Source organism: Panthera onca, chromosome D2 (genome assembly GCF_046562875.1).
Source record: "Panthera onca isolate mPanOnc1 chromosome D2, mPanOnc1 haplotype 2, whole genome shotgun sequence".
NCBI classification, from domain to species: domain Eukaryota; kingdom Metazoa; phylum Chordata; class Mammalia; order Carnivora; family Felidae; genus Panthera; species Panthera onca.
The window spans coordinates 30,459,999-30,478,712 of record NC_138349.1 but is presented as its reverse complement, the minus strand read 5'-3'; the positions used below and the strand labels follow the sequence as shown (position 1 = coordinate 30,478,712).

Below are 18,714 nucleotides of genomic sequence, written 5' to 3'. Positions count from 1 at the left end.
TCTTTCAATCCTGCCATTGTCTGTCTAAGCCCAGTGGGAGAGAATGCCAGAAGAGGCCCCTAGGGAGTGTGAATGGAAGGATCTGAGCAAAGGCAACCTTCTCCCAGCCCCACGCCCCACGCCCTCACACAGTCACGTGTCAGAATCACTCTGTAGCCTGGGGGTCAGCGAAGTGCAGCAGATGTGCAAGAAAGACAGCAGGGGCTGTTAGCCTCTGCAGACATGCGACTCATTTCTATTTTTCCCTAACCCCCCTTTATAGAACCTTCCAGTTTCCTTGGGGGATACATGGTCTTACTGGTGAAGTGGTGGCGACCAGAAGTCAGGGCACTTGGTATGACTGGATTTCATGGGTCTGTTATCCCAAGGCTCTTTCTTTCCAATCCTTGTGTACCATACGCTAAGAATGTGGTGCCAAGGGGCTAATTTTGCAGGAGATACATGGAAACCCCTGCGCTCACCTATTCTTCTCTGGTCATTCTAGAAGGGAACACCAAAGCCCAGAGAGAGCAAGAATATGCCCCAGACCACACAGCAAGTTGATGGCAGAGCCAGCCCCACAACCTTGGTGCCTGCTCGCAGACTAAGTGGGCTTTCCACCCCCGCCCTGCCCCCCGACTCTGTTCTGGCCCAAACCCTGGTCATCCTGTGGACGGAGGAGAGGGAGGGGTGGGGCTTGGGAGTGCACCCCCCCCAACTCCATTCCCCCACCCCCCGGGCTCTGAGCAGGGCCGCCTTCCTGCCCCTCAGCTCCAGCACATCCTGGTTACCTGCTCCTATCACCACGGCATCGTACTCAGGCTTTAGGCGTCCTCTGGCTTCCCAATGAGCTCCTCTCCAAGCAGGGCAAGAAGAGGCATCTATGACCCGGCTGAGTCCTCGGCCACTTGCAGCCATTTCTGCCCAGTACTAGGCCAGGAATTTGCTTACAATCAGCTTTCTGTGCTGCCTGGGCAGGGGGAGGGGCAGGGAGAGAACAGGAAGAGAGGAGGAGCTGCAGTCCAGCTGCCGTACTTGGCTCTGGGCCAGGACTACTTGGAGGACATGCAGCCTGCAGAGTCCACGCAGGGTAGAGTCTCGGGAGGTCACCCGTTCACCGGGCAGAAGTCGTGCCACCTCCAAAACGTACAGCAGGCACTGTGCGGTTAACTCTAGGGCTCCCATGTGCGGGGGGCTGTGCCGACCACAGTCCCCAGCCTCTCACGGAAACCCTAGAACCCCCATTTTATGGACCAGGGCCACTGAGGCTCAGAGAAGGGACCGGGGAGGTCATGCAGGCAGAGAGTGTGCTGGCAGGGCCCCCTCCCCAGCACTGTCCTGCTTCTCATTAAGGGGTTTAATGTCTGGGATTTGCTGGGGAACAAGTCCAGAGGACGTGCTGTGAGACTGCTCTAGGGCCACAGCCTTCCGTCTGCAGGATGGTGAGGGGCTCGACACCCACCGCAGGCCCAGGCAACCCCACAGGGTCTCCGTGACCAGAGCCTCAGTACAATGAGGGCCACATCTGTCGCTGGGGTCCCCCCGAGAGCTGCGTGTTCTCTCCCAGACACTTGAGCACCCTGCGCTCAACAGGCCACCTCAGAAGCTTGTAAGGGATGGGGGTTCACCTTTTTCTTTTGAAGGCCTGGTCATCTGTCTTCTGTCTTTTGGCACCTTTCCCATTTCCCCAAATCCTCAAGGATTAAAGATCACATCTGCAAAGATCTTCAGCTAACACCCTTCCTTGCTACCCTCTGGCCTGGCTTGTATCAGGTGCTCCTTTGTTCTCTGCCCATTGGCTAGCAGGCCACCTCTCTACGGTAGGAAAAAAGCACTGTAGGAGTTGAGTGTCTGTACTGCTATGACATCTGTCAGTATTCTAGAAACCCACTATTAGAAATGCATCTTAAGGGGCGCCTGGGTGGCTCAGTCGGTTAAGCGTCCGACTTCGGCTCAGGTCAGGATCTCGCGGTCCGTGAGTTCGAGCCCCGCGTCGGGCTCTGGGCTGGTGGCTCAGAGCCTGGAGCCTGCTTCCGATTCTGTGTCTCCCTCTCTCTCTGCCCCTCCCCCATTCATGCTCTGTCTCTCTCTGTCTCAAAAATAAATAAAGGTTAAAAAAATTAAAAAAAAAAAGAAAGAAATGCATCTTAAAATTGGGAGAATTTGAGGAGAAGGTGCATCTGAGTGGGAGAGCTTTCTGTGGAACCTTCTACTTGTGACTGAGACACCCTGACACTCCAGGTTTACACCATGTGTGAATCTCTGCTGAAATCTGACGCAGGATGTCCACCCCACTACAATATCGAAACATTCAGGGGACTGGTTAAACCAGATGGGTCACATCATGTAGCTGCTCAAAATTAAGGAAAACTATCAGGGGACAAAAGTGGATATCCTACACAGCAGTGGGCTTCTACACTTAGTTTTCCCCTTCGTGCTCTTCTGGGTCTTACACACTTGAGGTTTGAAATCTCCATTCATTAAGTCAAGATATCATGAAGGAATGCAGTCCCAGTCACCTCAGCTGACAATGTCCCTCACTGCCACCTTCTGAGGACGTTAGTGTGAGATGTCCTCCTAGCTCTTTCAGTACCTCTGTCCTCCCCCCCACACCTCCACCTCCACCAGCTATTCCCTTAACAGAAAAGAACAGTCTTCTCTGCATGAATTTCGGCTCAAGACTAGAGACCCGAAGGCCTGGCTGCTGTCAGCATGTCATACAGGGGTCCTGGGTGCCTACTTCTGCCATGGCGCTTCTCTCATCCCTGTGGCGGACGCTCCCCAGTCCCAGGGCTCTGGTGGTCTCTTGTTCTTGTGTGTCTCCTGGGGTGGGAGCTTCTAGGTTAGAGGAAAGGGACTGCACCCCCCGGGGCTGGGGTTCTCAACCCAGGGCACACAGGGGTCGGCTGGCATGTTTTCAAAAACCTATACCTGGGATCCACATGCCCAAGTGACACAAACCTCTGAGCCGGGGCTGGGAAGGAGTCGAGACAGAGCAGGGTGCAAAGGGGCCAGACTGCTGGGCACCAAGGACAGCCCAGGAGCCCAGGCACGTTTGGCTTGAACCACCACCACCAGCATTTATTGAGCACCTGCCATGTGTCCGGGAGCCCTCACGGCCACCCTGAGAGGTAGGGGCTATCGGTGGAGGAAACCTGCCCAGGGTCGTAGGGAGGAAGAGGCACAGTGTGAATCGCAGCCCAGCTAGGGCAGCACCTTTCATCTGGAGAAGGAAATGGCTTCCTGAGGGAGCTCTTTCTCCACTCCAACAGCATGAGGAGGCATCTTCAGACACCTGCAGGCACTGGGGACTTCCTGTCTCCTGGGGATAGGTGGAGAGGCAGCTCTGAAAGCAGCCGTCCCAGTTCTAACCTCGCAGCCACTTCTGTTTTAAGGAGACCAAGGGACCCTCTCTGGCCTCCCTCCTCCTCCAGAGACAAGGATTTGGGGGTTTGTTACTTGGAGGGGAGACTAGTGTAAGGGGTTTAAGAGACCCTGGGGACTGTGCTATCCCTAGGTGAGTGCTATATGAGGGGACCAGGATACACACAGACCGCGCCGGAGCACTGTGCCCTGGCCTAGAGCAAGGGGACGCGGGAGGTTTCCCACAGGCGCCGGGCCAGCTCGCCGGCCTGCTGCACCAGCACGTCTGTGGGGATGACCGACAGGTGGAGGGCCAGCAGCTCGTGGCACTTGACAGCCTCAGCGGGATGGCCCTTGCTATAGTAGCGCAGGAGCTTCCTGGAGGAAGACGGGGGACAGGATTCAGGTACGAGGCCGCGGCAGCCCTCCCAGAACCAGGGGCCTCTCCCAGCACGGCACAGGCACTGCCACCTCGCGAGACCCCAGCACCTGGCTGGCAAGGCCTTCCCGCCCCTCGCTGACCTAACCACAGGAGGATCAGCCCCAGGCTGCACGGTCCACCCCCTGGGGTTCCCCGTGTGGGTCTGGTGATGGCAGTGTCCAAGCTAAGGGATGCCGCAGAGCCAGCGGGGAAGCCCTAGGGCCCCAGCGCGGATGCCGGCAGATGCTGCCGAGAGTGTGGGAAGCAGGAGACGGGCAGAAACCTGGGTGTGCTCTGCGCCCACCCCTCTCTCACTGAACACGGGGCTGGGCAGGAAGGAGCTTCTAGGGGGGCATTCCTGAAGGAGGAGCTGCTCCTCTATGGGGGAGTGGCATTATCTGGGCACCCACTCTTCCCAACAGTCTTGTAAACTGGGGTCACCTGTAGTAGTCTCCTCCCAGCACGCCGATGGAGGCCGAGTCATCCGAGAGGACGGGCACTTCTATTATCTGGAGTTTGTACCCCTGAGGAGGAGAAACGTCTTGAATGGGAGGTGGAGGTACGGTGGAAAGAACATGGGCACGAGTCAGACACCATGTTCAAGGACTGGCTCAGCCCTGCTTGGTGAGTACTTGCTGTTTGGACCTCTTTTTGCATCATTTTCTCATCTGTGCAGTAGGAATAACAGTAACCACCCAGTGAACACTGGAGGTGACGTATATAAAGTTCCGAGTGTCCTGCCTGGCCCACGTGTGGTAGCCCTCACTTCCATCAATGGGTGCACCTGCGTCAGTGGCCAGCATGGGTTCAGGAAGGCTGTCAGGAAAGCGACCCAAGGAGGTGTCATGCAGGGTCTTGAAGGGCAACACATTATCAAAAGGCCCAACTCCCTGTTTTGGAAGGGACAGAAATCTCCAGGGTAGGATGAGGAGGAGAAGGCAATTAAGACCTGCTGGGCAGCTTGTGTCCCGCTCCTGGTCACGGGGTTCCTTCCAATGCCCACGTGGGCACTGTGGGGCCCATCGTGTGGGTGAGGTGCCCTTGGCGTATTAAGTGGCTGCCCAAGACGGCACAGGTGCAGGCAGCCCCCACAGCCAGCTCTGTCCCCCACACTTCTGCTTCAGTCTGTCACTCTGTCATGCCAGCCACACACACGAAGCCCTGTCTCCCCCCAGAAACCCAGGTAAAGGTTGTACACACATCCTGGGCACCGAGTGCAAAGAGGAGCCTGCAGGTCAGGAGAGCTGAGTCTGGGCTCTGGCTTCATCATTTATGATCCTGGTGGCTCTGGCCACAGAGTTTAATCTCCAGGCATCAGTGTCTCGATCTGAAAAATGGGGCCAGTGATACTCGCCCCCAACCATGGCCCATGGGAGGATGTGAGGTTGCCAGAAGAGTGGTGAGGGACCCAGTAAGCACCCTACATTCCGGAAAGCACTGGCCATCGCTCTCAGGCCAGAAGGAATGGCCCCTACAGAGCTGGAACACAAAACAAAGAGAAACAGGAAAGAGAAGAGAGAGCAAGAGAGAGACACCAAGCTCCCATGACCTGTGCTTACACTGTTGAAACAGTGAGTCTAGAGAGAGAAATACGGGAATAGGAGGCCATACTGTCATATTCACCTCGGGCAGGTTGCTTCACTGCTTTGAACCTCAGTTTATCCGCCTTTACCCTGGGAATGACAGTGTGCCATGCTTCGTTAAGAGCAGCTGTCAGCATGGAAGCACACCTGAGCAGCCCTTCTCAAGGGGCACACACCCATTTGTCCACGTGTTACCTGGACGCTGCCTTGCCTGACGGCCTGAGCTTTTCAGACGGCTGGTGGAGGGGTCACAAGGCGCACATGAGAGTGGGACCTCTGAGACCCGGGTCCCAAAGGCTGTGCTTACCTGTCAGTCCCACTAGGGACAAGAATTGATGAAGAGACAGAGGGACTGAACAGAGAGCAAAAGAAGAGTATCAGAGTCAGCAGAGAGAAGAGCCTTTCAGGATGGCCGGCCCCAGGCCTGGCCACACCCACCATCTCGTTCTCAAACCACAGGAAGTAGGAGCAGCAGAAGTCCCCCTCTCGGAAGAGCAGCGTGGTGTAGCCCTTCTGCAGGTATCTGCGGGCCCGCCGGATCAGAGACCAGACCTGGGGAAACAGGGAAAGTGCTCGAAGCTGCCCTGCCCACCATGGCCTGCGGGGCCAGCCCCCTCCCCACAGTGGGACTAGGGCTCACTCAGGCTCTTGCCTCTGGAAGAAAAGCACTCAGAGAAGGAGCTCTCGGTAGGCCAGCGGCTGCTCCTTCTCCCCCTTTTCCTTAGTGTCAGGGCGTGACCTGGGTCAGAGCAGGAGCTCAGAAATAAATTATTGGATGGATGGACTAGGACAGATTACCCCTCCAAACACTGTGACAATAAAATGTACATAAAAACACGTGAGGTAACTTTACACCGAAGCCGTTAGTAAACTGATCACCAGACCCTGAAAATCGCCCAAGGGCATTGATAGTAGAACAGGAAATGAAGGTGTGGCCACCCATTCCACCCCCTCCCCTCCATCCCCTCCAGGGCCCGAAACTCTGGCACAGGTTCTGTGCCAGGAAGGTGCTGGTGAACTGTTGGAACACACTGAGTACCCTGAGTCAGGCATGTCCTCTGCTTCAGGGGTGACGTCCCAACTAGGGTTCACCAAGGAGTTCGACAGAAACACAGTGACCCGATGCTGACATGGGTTACATCCCCCGGGCGATATTCTCTTGCCTCATCCAAGGACTTCTAATGTTGCCTGTGAACTGCCCACGGGAGGGCAGCCTGGACAGCCTGGCTCCCCCATTTCCCAGGGCTGCAAAAGGCCTGATGAGCTCTCTCACCAAAAAGCTTAGCGGAAGGTGTACATGATTCACTGCAAGCCAGACCACAATGTCATGTCTAATTACATCTGCAAACGAATACATGGATTTGCTATATTTTTCAGGAAAGCAATTTGACAACAGGTATCAATAACCTTAAAAACATTCCTCCCATTTGCCTTAATAATTCCATTTCTGGGAATCCATATTGAGAAAAGAATCAGAGATGAGGACAAAGATGGACGCACAAAGGTGTGCACTGCAGAATTATTTACGACCACGAAAGCCTGGAAACAATCTAAATGCTCAACGTTGGGGAAATGGCTAAGGAAATTATGTTACGTTCACATGATGGACTACTGTGGACTTGTTAAAAATCATGTTTATAAAGAATTAATGACATGAGGAAATGCATCAGATGGAAAGTGAAGTGAAAATGTGGGTAAACACACCGCATACACAGAATATGCAATTAGAACCAAGGACAACGAGCTGCACAGAAAAACAGTGAAAAGAAATGCGGCGAGAGAACTCCAACAACTTCCAGAAAGATGGGTGAAGAGGATGGTACCAGTAAATGCTCAATGAATTGTATCATTTGTGCCACGTACTGTGCTAAACAGTCAACATGCAGCATCTCACGCATCTGGAATCTCTGCAACTCCGGGACGTCAATAGTATCACTAGCCTTTTACAGATGAGGACACAGAACCTCAGACTAAGTAATACCTCAGCCCCACAGCCAGGGAAAGGCAGAGCCGGCACAGGCCTTCTGTTGCCCTCTTTACCTTAACCATCGGCATATACTTTCTTTAGACAACTCTGATATATGTTTATATACTATGCTACATGCTATATATATAGTATATAAATATACCTATACTAGTTTGCTATGAAACAGTCAGTTAAGGAGAATGAATACCGGACCCCCCAGGGAATGGTTCTTCAGTACAAACCACCTCCTGTTAAATCCTGTATCCAAACTGACTGACCTTGTGTCTCGTCCTCCCACGTGAGTTAATTTCAGCAAATACTTACTGGAATTTATTTAAGCCAAGCACAATGTTAAGTCCTGGTCATTTCCCCCTTTGAACCCACTGCCCAGATGTGCTTATGCAGCATATTAGAAGACACCCAGGAAGGTGCCCACGTGGCCCCGAGTGCCAGGGCCCTAGAGTGACGAAGACCGGCTGCTAGCCTTAGGAAGCCACAGGCAGCTGGGGGCAGATGCTGACAGAAGAGTACGGTAGGGGTAAGGGGGGCGGGGTGCGCTTGGGGCCTCACGGGAGCCCCAAGGGTGGGGCTTCAGTCCTTCCTGAGCAGGGGGCAGGCCGCACATCTTGTCCGACAGGGGTGAAGAGTACCCGGGCCGGGCAATGCTTACCTTGGTTCTGATGAAGGCGGCCAGCGGTCCCCTGCCCAGTTCTGATGAAGTCCTTTTACTACTGCTGAGGGAAGGGGCCACCATCTGGCCGGTCGTGCGGTCCACATAGATGAAATGCACCAAGCCTGGGAAGTCTTCTAGGTAGGTGGAGGTCAGAGTTAAGGTGCTCATAAAGCCAGGGACCAGGGAAGGTGCTACTCTGTCCTCCACCTAGGATTCTAGCAAGGCTAAGCAGTGGAGTCAGGAGACCAGGCCCGCCAAGCCCTCCTCTCCCCACAGGTTGCCCTGTCAGTCAACCCCTGGTGTCCCTGTTTTCCTGGATCTCTTTACCTCTGAACTCCCCAGCGCTGAGAAATTCTATGATGCAAATAAAATGGATCCCTTGATACTAGCACACTTAACACAGGGAATTCTGGACCTAAGAGCAATAGGGTATTGTTTGTATTTTATCATTTTCATGAGGGATGAGCTTAAATCTTACATGTGGTGAGGCTGGTGTGAGAGCAGAGTTACCTAATGAATGAGCCTAGCTGACTACCCAACCCAAACACCTCGGTGTGGTTTTGTTCATCTCTCCACACATCACCTGTGAAGCTGGAAGGTTCCCACCGGAGAGGGGAACAGCCAACATGGCAGGGTGGTGGCTGGTGGCTAACGAGGGCCTCTGTCATCCCTTTCACCCGCATACCACAGGCAAGAGTCTTGGGAGATTGAAGGCCTGACACTTTAGAGACCTTAATACAGGAAAGACTCCTTATATAAAGTTCCAGGGAAAATTAGTATTTGATAAAACTAGTGTTCCAGAATAAAAGGGTCAAACAGGTCTTGCAGATGGTTTTTTAAACAGGGATAAACACATTTGGTGCAGGCCTCCTCAGAGCCTTCATGTCCCACTGTGTACTGTGACTTCTAAGGAAGACATGGCCTCTCAAACCTCCCTGACCCCAGGACCCCTGCCCACCTGCAACACCCGTTACCACTCCGCTGGCTGGACGTCAACATAAACACTCTCTGAAGCTATGAAGCAACTGTGGGACAGCAGGGGTTTGTGAAGTTTCAGCCTTGGAGTGTTCCTACGGACAAGACACCCATGACAACATCTCCTATCATTTTTCTTTGAAGAAGCTGAGGCGGTGGAACGTATACACTCCTTCTAGAAAGCCAGCAGTCCTTCAGAGTGGCAGGTGGTGGGGACAGGCAGACGTGAGGGGCTTCTTGGGGCTCAGGCATCAGGATATGACACCATGGTGATGTTCCTCCTGCTCTTCACCAACAAAAAGTCCTTCCAGTCCGTCAGCTTTTCTCTGCCGAGGAAGCAGGGGAGGCAGGGTATGGTGCGGGGCCCCAGCTCCCACTCTGGTGACCCAGGCGCCACACCCACACTTACTGCATGAGTGTCTGCACCTGGTCCTGCAGCTGCTGGGGCAGATGCGGGCCTCCCCGGCCCGGGGCCGCGGTCAGGAAGCTGAGACGGTAGATGGCGCAAAGCTGCCGCTTCACCTTCCCACACGCCTGAAGCAGCCTGGACACGGAGAGAGGACACCATGACAGCACGAGGGGCCCTGGAGGGTGGGCCGTCCACAGGTGTGCCGAGGACACACACCTAGGACCGCCCTTCATCCCAGGAGTCGCCCCTGCTCCTGACGGGCAACAGACAGCTGCTGAAGCACACCCTTGCCCTCAGAGGGACAGGGCAGCTCCCCGGTTTTCCGCCAATGTGGTGCCTGTGTACTTGGGTTGAAGCTTCTAGAATCTCCCCCCCGCCCCCTGCCTCTATGGTTTTTTTTTTTTTAATCGAGAAATGAGGGAAGTGCGCCCTTCAGTGCTGGAGCTGGGCACGATGCTGAGCCTCTGTCCCATGTTAAGTTCTCCAGGCTCTCGCCTCCACCTGTAACTCCTCTGCTTCCCAGCCTCCCTCCAGCGTCTAGGACCGGACTCCACTGTCCTGAAGCCCCATCGGCCCTCATAAGCACCTTCCTGAGCATTCTCTGCCTCTTGGCCTGGAGGAAACCGTCCCTCTGTCCACACGACTCCCCCCATCCTCAGAGGCCCCCACTCACTCCCAGGACGATCCGGGTTCGCTCCTGGAGAAGGCCTTGCTCTTGAACTCCAGCCAGGTGCTCTGTAGGAGGACAGAAGACAGATCAGCTTCCTGATAATGTCCCCACAGTGCGGTCCAGGGGAGACTCTTGCGATGTCGAGCTCTGAGAGGGACCCACGCTCCCTGACTGCTCTGTATTTAGGCTCAGAGCACATCTGCCTTCACACAGTCAAAGCTGGCTCTCCAGCAGGTCCCCCCCAGCTCTCTGCACCCCCTAACACACCATTCTATTCACTCAGCAGGCACTTCTTTAAAGAGCAGTATCTGTGTGGCAGGCACTGGGCTCACTGCCTAGCTGGTACAGACATGTAAAGTAATACTCTCAGAGTGACAGGTGAGTGCACCAAAGAGGAGTGGACACAGGGCAGGCGCTGGGGTGCTGAGGTGGGTGAGCTCCTCAAAGGGGGACTCTGCATTCTAACCCAGTGCTGTGATGGCCTGCAGCATGGCGAGATGCTGGGCGGACTCCTCAGAGGTACCTGGGTCTGCCTGGGTCTCGGCTCTGCTCACTTGCTCGGCCTCCTCTGATCCTTCTTCTCATTTCAGACCCACGTGCACTGCAGCCACAGCGCATCTCAGGTCCTCAGACGGACCCAAGCACCACCAGCTGTGTCCCCTGGGTGGTCTATCCCTCCTGAACTTCCTCTAGGCTCCCGGCATAGCCTGTGCTGTTGCTACTGCTTACTTAGCATCGCTAGACCTCATCTCTGACCTGGGCTCTAAGCCTCCTCCCCTGCCCCGCCCAGGGTGGTAGGCTGTGTCCTGCATTTCTGTGTGACCTGATACAATGGGAGGGGTGTCACGGGCAGGTGGCCAGCCCTCACGGAGTCCTAAGGCCAGGCTCTGGTCCCACCAGCTGAGTAACCTCGGCCAAACCATCATCTAGGTGAGCTCCCGTCTCCTCTATACCATGGGAATTACAATTCGTGTTGTGCCAAACTCATGTGAAAATGCTCTGAAAATGCTGCTGTAAGTTTCTGTTATCATTTTGTACTGGGGGAAACAAGGGTTACACACCTACGGTGGGGCAGGGCCAAGGCCTAGAGGCTCCTGAAGGCCCTGCCTCCTCTCCTGGAGGCCGGCATGTCTGGGAATCAGGTCTCACCTGAATCTCTTGCCCTCCACGACTCTTGACAAACTTGTCCATCCTCTGGCGCAGGTCCCCCATGAGGGGGTGGGACCGCAGGGTGCTCCCGGCCTCCTGCCCCTCCTTCAGCTTCTTCTCCAGGAGGGAAAACCCATCCAGCAGCTGGTACAGGACCAGGGCCAGGGGGGTGTTGGGGCACTAAGGGAAGGAGCACAGGGCAGGATGAACGGGGCAGCCTGTGGGGAAGGCGCCCAGGCTGGGACATTGCCGAAGCAGGTGGGGGCTGCTCATGCCTTGGTCAGGAGCACCATGTTGATGCCGGGCCACAGGGGCAGGCAGTACATGGTGTGGGGCACCATAGGGCAATAGCTCTCTTTCACGCTGGCATCCAGGAAAATCCTTCTGGGGCTGGAAGGGACCGGGGAGTGAGGGACCAGGGTCTGGAGGGTGTCTTCAGCGATCTGTGGAGAAAAGAGCCATCGGTGGGGGAGCCGCCTGGCCTCTGCCTCACATACCTACCCATGGTTGCCCATTCGCTGTGCTCCCTGTGAACCATGGGGATAAATAGATCAGCTCCAAGAAATCCAGTTCTTAAAAGTCCCCGAGCTCTGTCACAGCGGCCCCAGTAGCTCCAGGGCTGCTACTGTTTGTCTCCCTGTTTCTTCTGAGCCTTGCTGCCCAGAGTCAGGTCTGGAGGGCAGGCAGGGGCCATGGGCAACAGGATCTGGGGAAGGTGGTAGAAGAGACACTGAAAAGGCAGGAAAAATGGGGGTGGGGGGAGCTCCCTCCCAAGCCTTCACTCGGACAAAAGCATTTAAATAACGCTGTTATCCTACCCACCCTCAGAGCATCTGTCGGCCAGTACCACGGAGGAAAATTGAGGCATAGATGGGCTAAATGAGCAGGACTCCAGCCTTACTAAATGAGTAAGAAAGCCTCTGGTGGGGAAAAAGCAGAAAATTGAGGAGATCAGCAGAGATGCCACAAGCCGTTGTCTATCAGGATGGCACAGCAGTCCTAGCTAGAACAGCAAAATAACTGGAGACAGCACACCAGCTGCGTCGCCGCTCTGCTAAATAAGGAGCACGGGCACGTGGCCGACTTCTTGTTTTTAAGTTTATTTATCTTGAGAGAGAGAGAGAGAATGGGGGAGGGGCAGAGAAAGAGAGGGGGGAGAAAGAGAATCCCAAGTAGGCTCCGCACTGTCAGCGCAGAGCCTGACACGGGGCTCGAACTCACAAACCGTGAGATCACGACCTGAGCCGAAGTCGGATGCTTAACCGACTGAGCCACCCAGGCACCCTGGCATGTGATGGACTCTTAAACAATCCTTAAAAACCAGTGCTAAGTAAATGGAAAAACGTTTAAGGAAAAAAGTGTAATGAAGTACATTAGGACTCAGATTTGGTAAATGAAAAAAGAATATATGCAGTGTGTAAGTACACATACATACATGATTGCACATATATAAAATCATAGGGAAGATTAGAAGGGAAACACCCCAAAATCATAATAGTACTTAACATCTGGGAGAGGATTCAGAGTGCTTTTTTACTCCTTTTCCATACTTTTGTATTTCCCAATTTTTCTACAATAAGTATATTTACTATCTAATTTTTAAAAAGTATTAAAACTTAAGCTGGACTTTCACTCCCAACCAGTGTGAGAAAGGTGGAATTTCTCAGGAGCTGAGGTCACCCTTCGCCCAGCACCTGCCTGGCCCCTGCCTCTGGGATGAGCTCTGTCCAACCCCCCCATCCCTGCCCCAGGAAAAACTCACCTGGATCTGGGGAGCATCGGTGGGTGGGGTGCCCCCATCCAGCCAGACAGTGCTGCCTACAGGACATAGGTAATAACATAACATGAATAACATGAAAATGTGAATAATGGCCCAGCAGCATGTCAGGAGGGGAGGATGGGACGGAGTACCTGGCAGGGACAAGAGCACTTAGTATGGGCCGGAGCAGCATGGCCTTGCTCAAGGGACCCAAACCGGAAGTACAGGGTGAATTCTGCAGTCTCAGGGCTAAAGCAGCCTGGGGAAGAGAAAGCTCATCCCAGGGCCGGCTGCTGGGTCCAAGCTCCTGAGGATGGACCTGGCAATGGCGCCAGGTGTGTTCCTCAGCAACCCCCCTCCCAACGTGGGCCCCTTAATCCCCTCCTCCACTCCACCCTCCAGACTCCTTCAGGTCTCTATCACAGCGCCTCTTCACCAGGAGGCGGCAGTCACATTTCCCCAGTTACTCAGTTGGCAAACTCGGAGCACCTACTATGTGTAGGGAAATGAGCTGGATTTCCTTTGCCAGCCTAGCTTACAGAAACTTACTGAACCCACTACCTATCTGAAATATTACATGTTTGTAATAACATCCTTCTCCCTTATACTTCATTGCAAATAACGGTCATCTATAATCATGTTTCTCTAGGGAAGCCTGTTTGCATGTTTTCAAACACTTGATTTACAAATGAATGAGTACAACTCAAGCCATTTGTAAGCGGTGACTTCCAAGCACTTTGAAATGGCATTGTTTACAGCTCTGAGGCATAAAAACTAACCACTGAGAAAGTGGCCAGGAGGAGGATTGTGATGAATGAGGGAAGGGAGCAGCAAGAAGAAAGGAGCTTCCATGATCACCCCAAAGCAGTGTTTCTCAATGTGCTCTGGGCTCATGGAGAGCTCAGAGAGCTGAGGGTAGCTAAGGACCCTCAGAAATGTGCAAGCCTATAGGAGGTGGTGCATGACCTCAGGGGTCCCAGGCTCCCTGGAGCCCATCCAAGAACTTAAAGTTAAGAACATCTAGCCCACTGGTTTTCAACTGTGGCTGCACATGAGACCTTTTAAAAGTCTTGGGGCGCCTGGGTGGCGCAGTCGGTTAAGCGTCCGACTTCAGCCAGGTCACCATCTCGCGGTCCGTGAGTTCGAGCCCCGCGTCAGGCTCTGGGCTGATGGCTCGGAGCCTGGAGCCTGTTTCTGATTCTGTGTCTCCCTCTCTCTGCCCCTCCCCCATTCATGCTCTGTCTCTCTCTGTCCCAAAAATAAATAAAAAACGTTGAAAAAAAAAATAATTATAAAAGTCTTGATGCCCAGGCCACATCCCAGACCAATTAAGTCAGAATCTCTGGCACAGGCAGGCCCAGCTTCAGCCGTTTTTAAAGATCCCTAGGTGAGCCCCCTGTGCAGCAGGGCTGAGAACCACTGTTCTAACTTAAATCTGTGCATAGTACTGATTCCCACTCTGATGCTCACTGGCTTCTTGGGGGAAATTTCTAGAAGTATTCACACCTGGGGCCCAGTCTGTGGACTATATAGCTTAACTGGTCTGGCTGAAGCTGCCTGCATGATTCTAATGTGCAGCCAATGTTGAAAACTGGTGGCTTAAGGGTACCACACAGTAAATTCCGTTCAAAACTCAGTCCCTGAGGAGTTTCTTCTCCTGAAATCATGGCTTTTTTCTATCAGGTGAAATGAACCATATGATCCTTCCTTTTCCCCAAAGAAATTCACAGATAAATGTGAGCCCATTCAGAGGGACTGTAACAGTACAGATTTTGGCTTATCTGTTTTTTCTAAGCAATGTTGTCAATTTTTTTTTGTTAGCAACATTTTGAATATATATATTTTTTTTATTGTTTACCCACCCAAATACTCTGGAAAAAAAAGCAAAGTACAGAAATGTTTCTATTTATAATTTAAGTCATTACACTTGAAATCAAATGATTATTAATTTTAGTTACTTACTAATTGATTACAAGAAAATAAAGGCAGAAAATATACCTTATGGTAAATAAATTTTTAAATGAAATCAATTTGTCACAAAAAGCTTTAGGACTCATTTGAAGGGCCATCCTTGAATTCATGCCAGAGCCGGGGGGTGGGGGTGGGCAGGGGTTGGTGGACAGAGCAGGACCCACAGGAAGCATCAGGCTCTAGGAATCTCTGCACCTGCCCCCGTGCCCTCACAAGGTGATGCCAATGGGCCCCTCCCCCCTCCCCTCCTCCTCCTCCCTGGGCCTCACCTGAGCTCTGTTCTCCAGGGGAAGGAGCTGGTGTGAAGTACTCCTCAGGGAGGGAGAAGCTGTCTGTGTCCTGTGGGGGGGGGGGGGGAGGCAAGAGGGTGTCTTGGGCTGACAGCCAGGAGAGCCTCCCCCAGGCGGCTCAACCCCAGCCCCTCTCCCCTCCACAGGGTGGGTCCACCACACACGGTTGCTGCAGAACTCCTCCTGGTGGGGGCTGCAGAACCAGGGCTGCAGGCCTGCTGCATGGGGATGTTCTGGCTGCTCCGGGGCCTCCGTGGACAAGGCTGCCATAGTCAAGGAAGACCTAGTTAGAGCGTGTCTGACCAGCTCCTCCCCACGGAGCCCAACACCTCAGAGCACAGCCTCTAACCCTCTGCGCCCCCCACAACAAGGCAGCCACGGGCGAGCTCACTTTCCACAGAGGTTTCAACTCTAGGTAGCCTGATCTGTCTCCAGACCTACAGAAATTACAGAAATTCCAACACACTGACAATCACACCACCACCACTGAGGATAATGGGGATGGCGACAGGCGAAGGTGCTGGCTAGCACTTACCAGACACCCCAGGCACTGCTGGGCTCTAGGTAAACAAACTGTCCCCTTCACTCCTCCAAACCCTGTCCCGCTGCACAGATGAGGGACACGAGGCTTAGAGTGGCAAGCACTCCAAAAATCTGCACTTTTCACCGACTAAACCGCATTCTAGAATTCCTGTTACATCTGAAAGCAGCAGAAGTCGAGCCCAACCCCAGGACCAGTACTGTGACCCTGAACTACAGCCTCCCTAGACTGCCTGCCCAGCGTGCTCCAGAGGGGGGGGTTTGGAGCTGCCCAGGGAGCTGGCCTAAGACCTGAGGGTCGTCATCCTCCACTGTGCTCTCACTGGGGTAGAGGTCCTGAACCAGGAGAACAAGGGCGAGGAGGTCGGCTGGCCGCAGGGAGCTGGCACTGTGGCTGCAGAGAGAACAGGCAGCTGTCAGCACGTGCCTGGGGCACGGGGCAGTGGCGCAGGGGCAGGGCGTCGTAGCGCGGTTCCTGACCTCAAGGAGTTTGGGAACATGTCAGCTGACCGCATCCTTCTTGGAGAAAGGCAAGGTACAGATAAAACTAACCAATTCATTAATTCTAAAAATGAATTTTTAGAATAAAAATAAAAATAAAACTAAAAATAAAACACTGGAGACAGTGTTCCAGAAAGACATAATTCGGAGAAGGGAATGAGCTGAGAGGGGTCACAAACTGAAGAGTCTGGGGAGGCTTCATGGAAGAGATGGGTCTTGATGGTCTTCTTGGCTGGGGAGGCGGTGCTTTTCAGGTAGAGGAATAAGGGGCAAGGAGGAGGGGCTGGGGGGCCTCTGGGTCACTGCCTGCTGGGACCAGGGCTCACCTGGAGTAGAAAGCCAGCAGCTTGGAGTGCACGAGCAGGAAGGCATGCAGGGCCTCCTCGCCGGCCCTCTCGGGGCTGGAGTTGACAGCATGGATGACGTGCCGCTCCAGGGCCTCTATGCACAGCTCACAGAGCTGAGGGTGAATCAGCCGCTCCACAGCCTGGCCATGGGTGAGCAGGGAAAGGAAACCACGTCACCGACCACTCTCTCCTGCTCCAGGTCCTGGCTGGTGGGTACATTCGCTCAGTCCATGCTGAGTGCGTGCTCTGTGACAGACACTTGGGAACGGGGAGACTCAGACCAGCACGGTCCCTGCCTTCCTGCAGTTTATGGTCTGGTCACTAGACTCCAGTGGATGAGACAGATAATATGCAAGGAAACAGACAAGATTAAAGCCAATTCTAATAAGTGCTGTGTAGGAAACACATGGTAATGAACAGCAGAGACCTACTTGGGTAGGGTATTTAAGGAAAATGTCCCTGCAGAAGGGACCTTTAAATTGCTATCTAAAGAACAAGAAATCCTATCAGAGAGAGTGGAGGGGGAGAATGCTGCAAGCTGAGAACAGAGCATATGCAAAGGCCCTGAGGTGGGGAGAGAGTTTGGAACAGTGCCGTCCAACCAATATATAAGGCAAGCCCTATGCATAATTTAATATTTCCTAGTAATCTACATTAAAAAAATAAAAAGAAATCGGTGAAATTAATATTAGTAATTTATCGTGCCATTTCAACATATAAAAGCATTATTAATGGGGCATTTGATGCTCTTTTTTTGTACTAAGTCATCAAAATCCAGTCTGTATTCTACATGTACGGCAGAACTCAATTTGGACTAGCTACCTTTCAAATGTTCAATAACCAAATATAGCTAATGACTACTACACAGAATTAAATGTCAAGCACTCTTGAAATGGAAAAAAGTCCCAGGGGGTCAGTCCCCAGTGAGCAAGGCCAGAGAGGCACGAGATGAGGCTGGCCTGAGATCCACGGAGGCAGATCACACAGGGCCTGGTAGGTTCAGGAAGGAGTTTGGATTTTATCTTAACTGCATTAGGCCAGCTCCTACAAGAAGCTCTTCTGGATGTCTCCGAAAGAGGTGACCATGTCATCCTTCGTGCCACCTTGGATTTTGACAGGAAACCCAATATGGCACAACCAGAATGCTTTGTTGGATGTTCAGATATATATGTCTGGCTCATCTCCTCTCAAGGGCAGGGACTGTGTCTTTATTCATCTCTATTCCCAGGGCCTGGCACACCTCTTAGAATACAGTGGGTACTATACATTTATCAGAAGAGTGAGTAAGCGGGGCGTGAAAATGAATCCTTCAGATCTATTTTCCAGTTCACTAATTCTCTTCCTAGTTATGTCTCATCTACTATTTAACCCATCCCTTGAGATTTTTATTTTAATAATTATGTTTTCATTTCTAAAATATCTATATGGGTTCTCTTCCGGCTTTTATGTCTTTAAATATTTCACAGTTATTTTATATTCTGTACCTAATAATTCCAGGATATCAAGCTCCTTGGGATCTAAATCTACCGGTGATTGATTTTCCTTTCACTCGTGGTGGCTCATTTCCCTGTGCATCTGACTGTTAATTGTGAGCTCATATTCGTTTGCTCTTAACCTGTCCTCTAAAGCAGTGGCTTTCAAAGGGCAGTTCCTGGACCAGCATAACCGGCGTCACTGGTGAACTTGTCAGGAATGCAAATTCTAGAACCCCCCCCCCCCCCCCATGAGAAAAGGGAGGCCCAGCAACCCCTATCTCACAAGCCCTCTAGATGATTCGGATGAACACTGGAGTGTGAGAACCGCCACTCTGGAGAGAATTTGTGCTTGTCTCTACGGGGAGCCCGGGAGTCTACCGGCAGTGACCACTTGAGCTCCTCAGGTCCGGGCTTGACCAGGGAGTCTTGGGCTCAGTCCCCAGTGCTGCTGGCCTAAGTTAGTCTTCTGGTGGTGGTGTTACAACCATCTACACTCAGGCAATCTTGCCTTTAGTGCTGCTTATTTATCACTGCTTTCCACTCTAGTTTCAGCTCAGTATAACTTTTTTGGGGGGAGGGGATGGTCAGAGTTGAGGGGACCTTTAAAATTTCCACAATTTACTGTGAGCTCAGAATGACATGA

General features: G+C 52.8%; 2 protein-coding genes and 1 long non-coding RNA gene across 13 annotated transcripts in view; 1 reads left to right on the top strand and 2 right to left on the bottom strand.

Moving 5' to 3' along the window:
• PYROXD2 (pyridine nucleotide-disulphide oxidoreductase domain 2) overlaps positions 1 to 2,915 on the bottom strand; it is a 28,488-nt gene extending 25,573 nt beyond the window's left edge. The window contains exon 1 of the mRNA XM_060641814.3: positions 771 to 2,915. Within this exon, the coding sequence (XP_060497797.3) occupies positions 771 to 897 (127 nt within the window). The 5' untranslated portion in view covers positions 898 to 2,915. The remainder of the gene's footprint in view (positions 1 to 770) is intronic.
• The window catches only part of LOC144613186 (uncharacterized), a 365,982-nt gene that overhangs the window by 39,036 nt on the left and 308,232 nt on the right, over positions 1 to 18,714 (top strand). The window lies entirely within an intron of this gene.
• HPS1 (HPS1 biogenesis of lysosomal organelles complex 3 subunit 1) overlaps positions 1 to 18,714 on the bottom strand; it is a 31,438-nt gene that overhangs the window by 3,669 nt on the left and 9,055 nt on the right. For 8 of the 11 annotated variants that reach the window (XM_081790479.1, XM_081790486.1, XM_081790484.1 and 5 more), the window contains 14 exons: positions 16,576 to 16,736; positions 16,040 to 16,142; positions 15,373 to 15,471; positions 15,188 to 15,257; positions 12,951 to 13,006; positions 11,464 to 11,631; positions 11,189 to 11,368; positions 10,043 to 10,104; positions 9,370 to 9,504; positions 9,222 to 9,286; positions 7,983 to 8,128; positions 5,785 to 5,898; positions 4,205 to 4,287; positions 3,030 to 3,720 (listed from right to left, as the gene is read on the bottom strand). In XM_081790479.1, the coding sequence (XP_081646605.1) occupies positions 3,558 to 3,720; positions 4,205 to 4,287; positions 5,785 to 5,898; positions 7,983 to 8,128; positions 9,222 to 9,286; positions 9,370 to 9,504; positions 10,043 to 10,104; positions 11,189 to 11,368; positions 11,464 to 11,631; positions 12,951 to 13,006; positions 15,188 to 15,257; positions 15,373 to 15,471; positions 16,040 to 16,142; positions 16,576 to 16,736 (1,605 nt within the window). In that variant the 3' untranslated portion in view covers positions 3,030 to 3,557. Of the gene's footprint in view, positions 1 to 3,029; positions 3,721 to 4,204; positions 4,288 to 5,784; positions 5,899 to 7,982; positions 8,129 to 9,221; positions 9,287 to 9,369; positions 9,505 to 10,042; positions 10,105 to 11,188; positions 11,369 to 11,463; positions 11,632 to 12,950; positions 13,007 to 15,187; positions 15,258 to 15,372; positions 15,472 to 16,039; positions 16,143 to 16,575; positions 16,737 to 18,714 lie in introns of those variants that run through there. The other 3 variants (XM_081790483.1, XM_081790489.1, XM_081790487.1) reach the window with 3 other exon arrangements.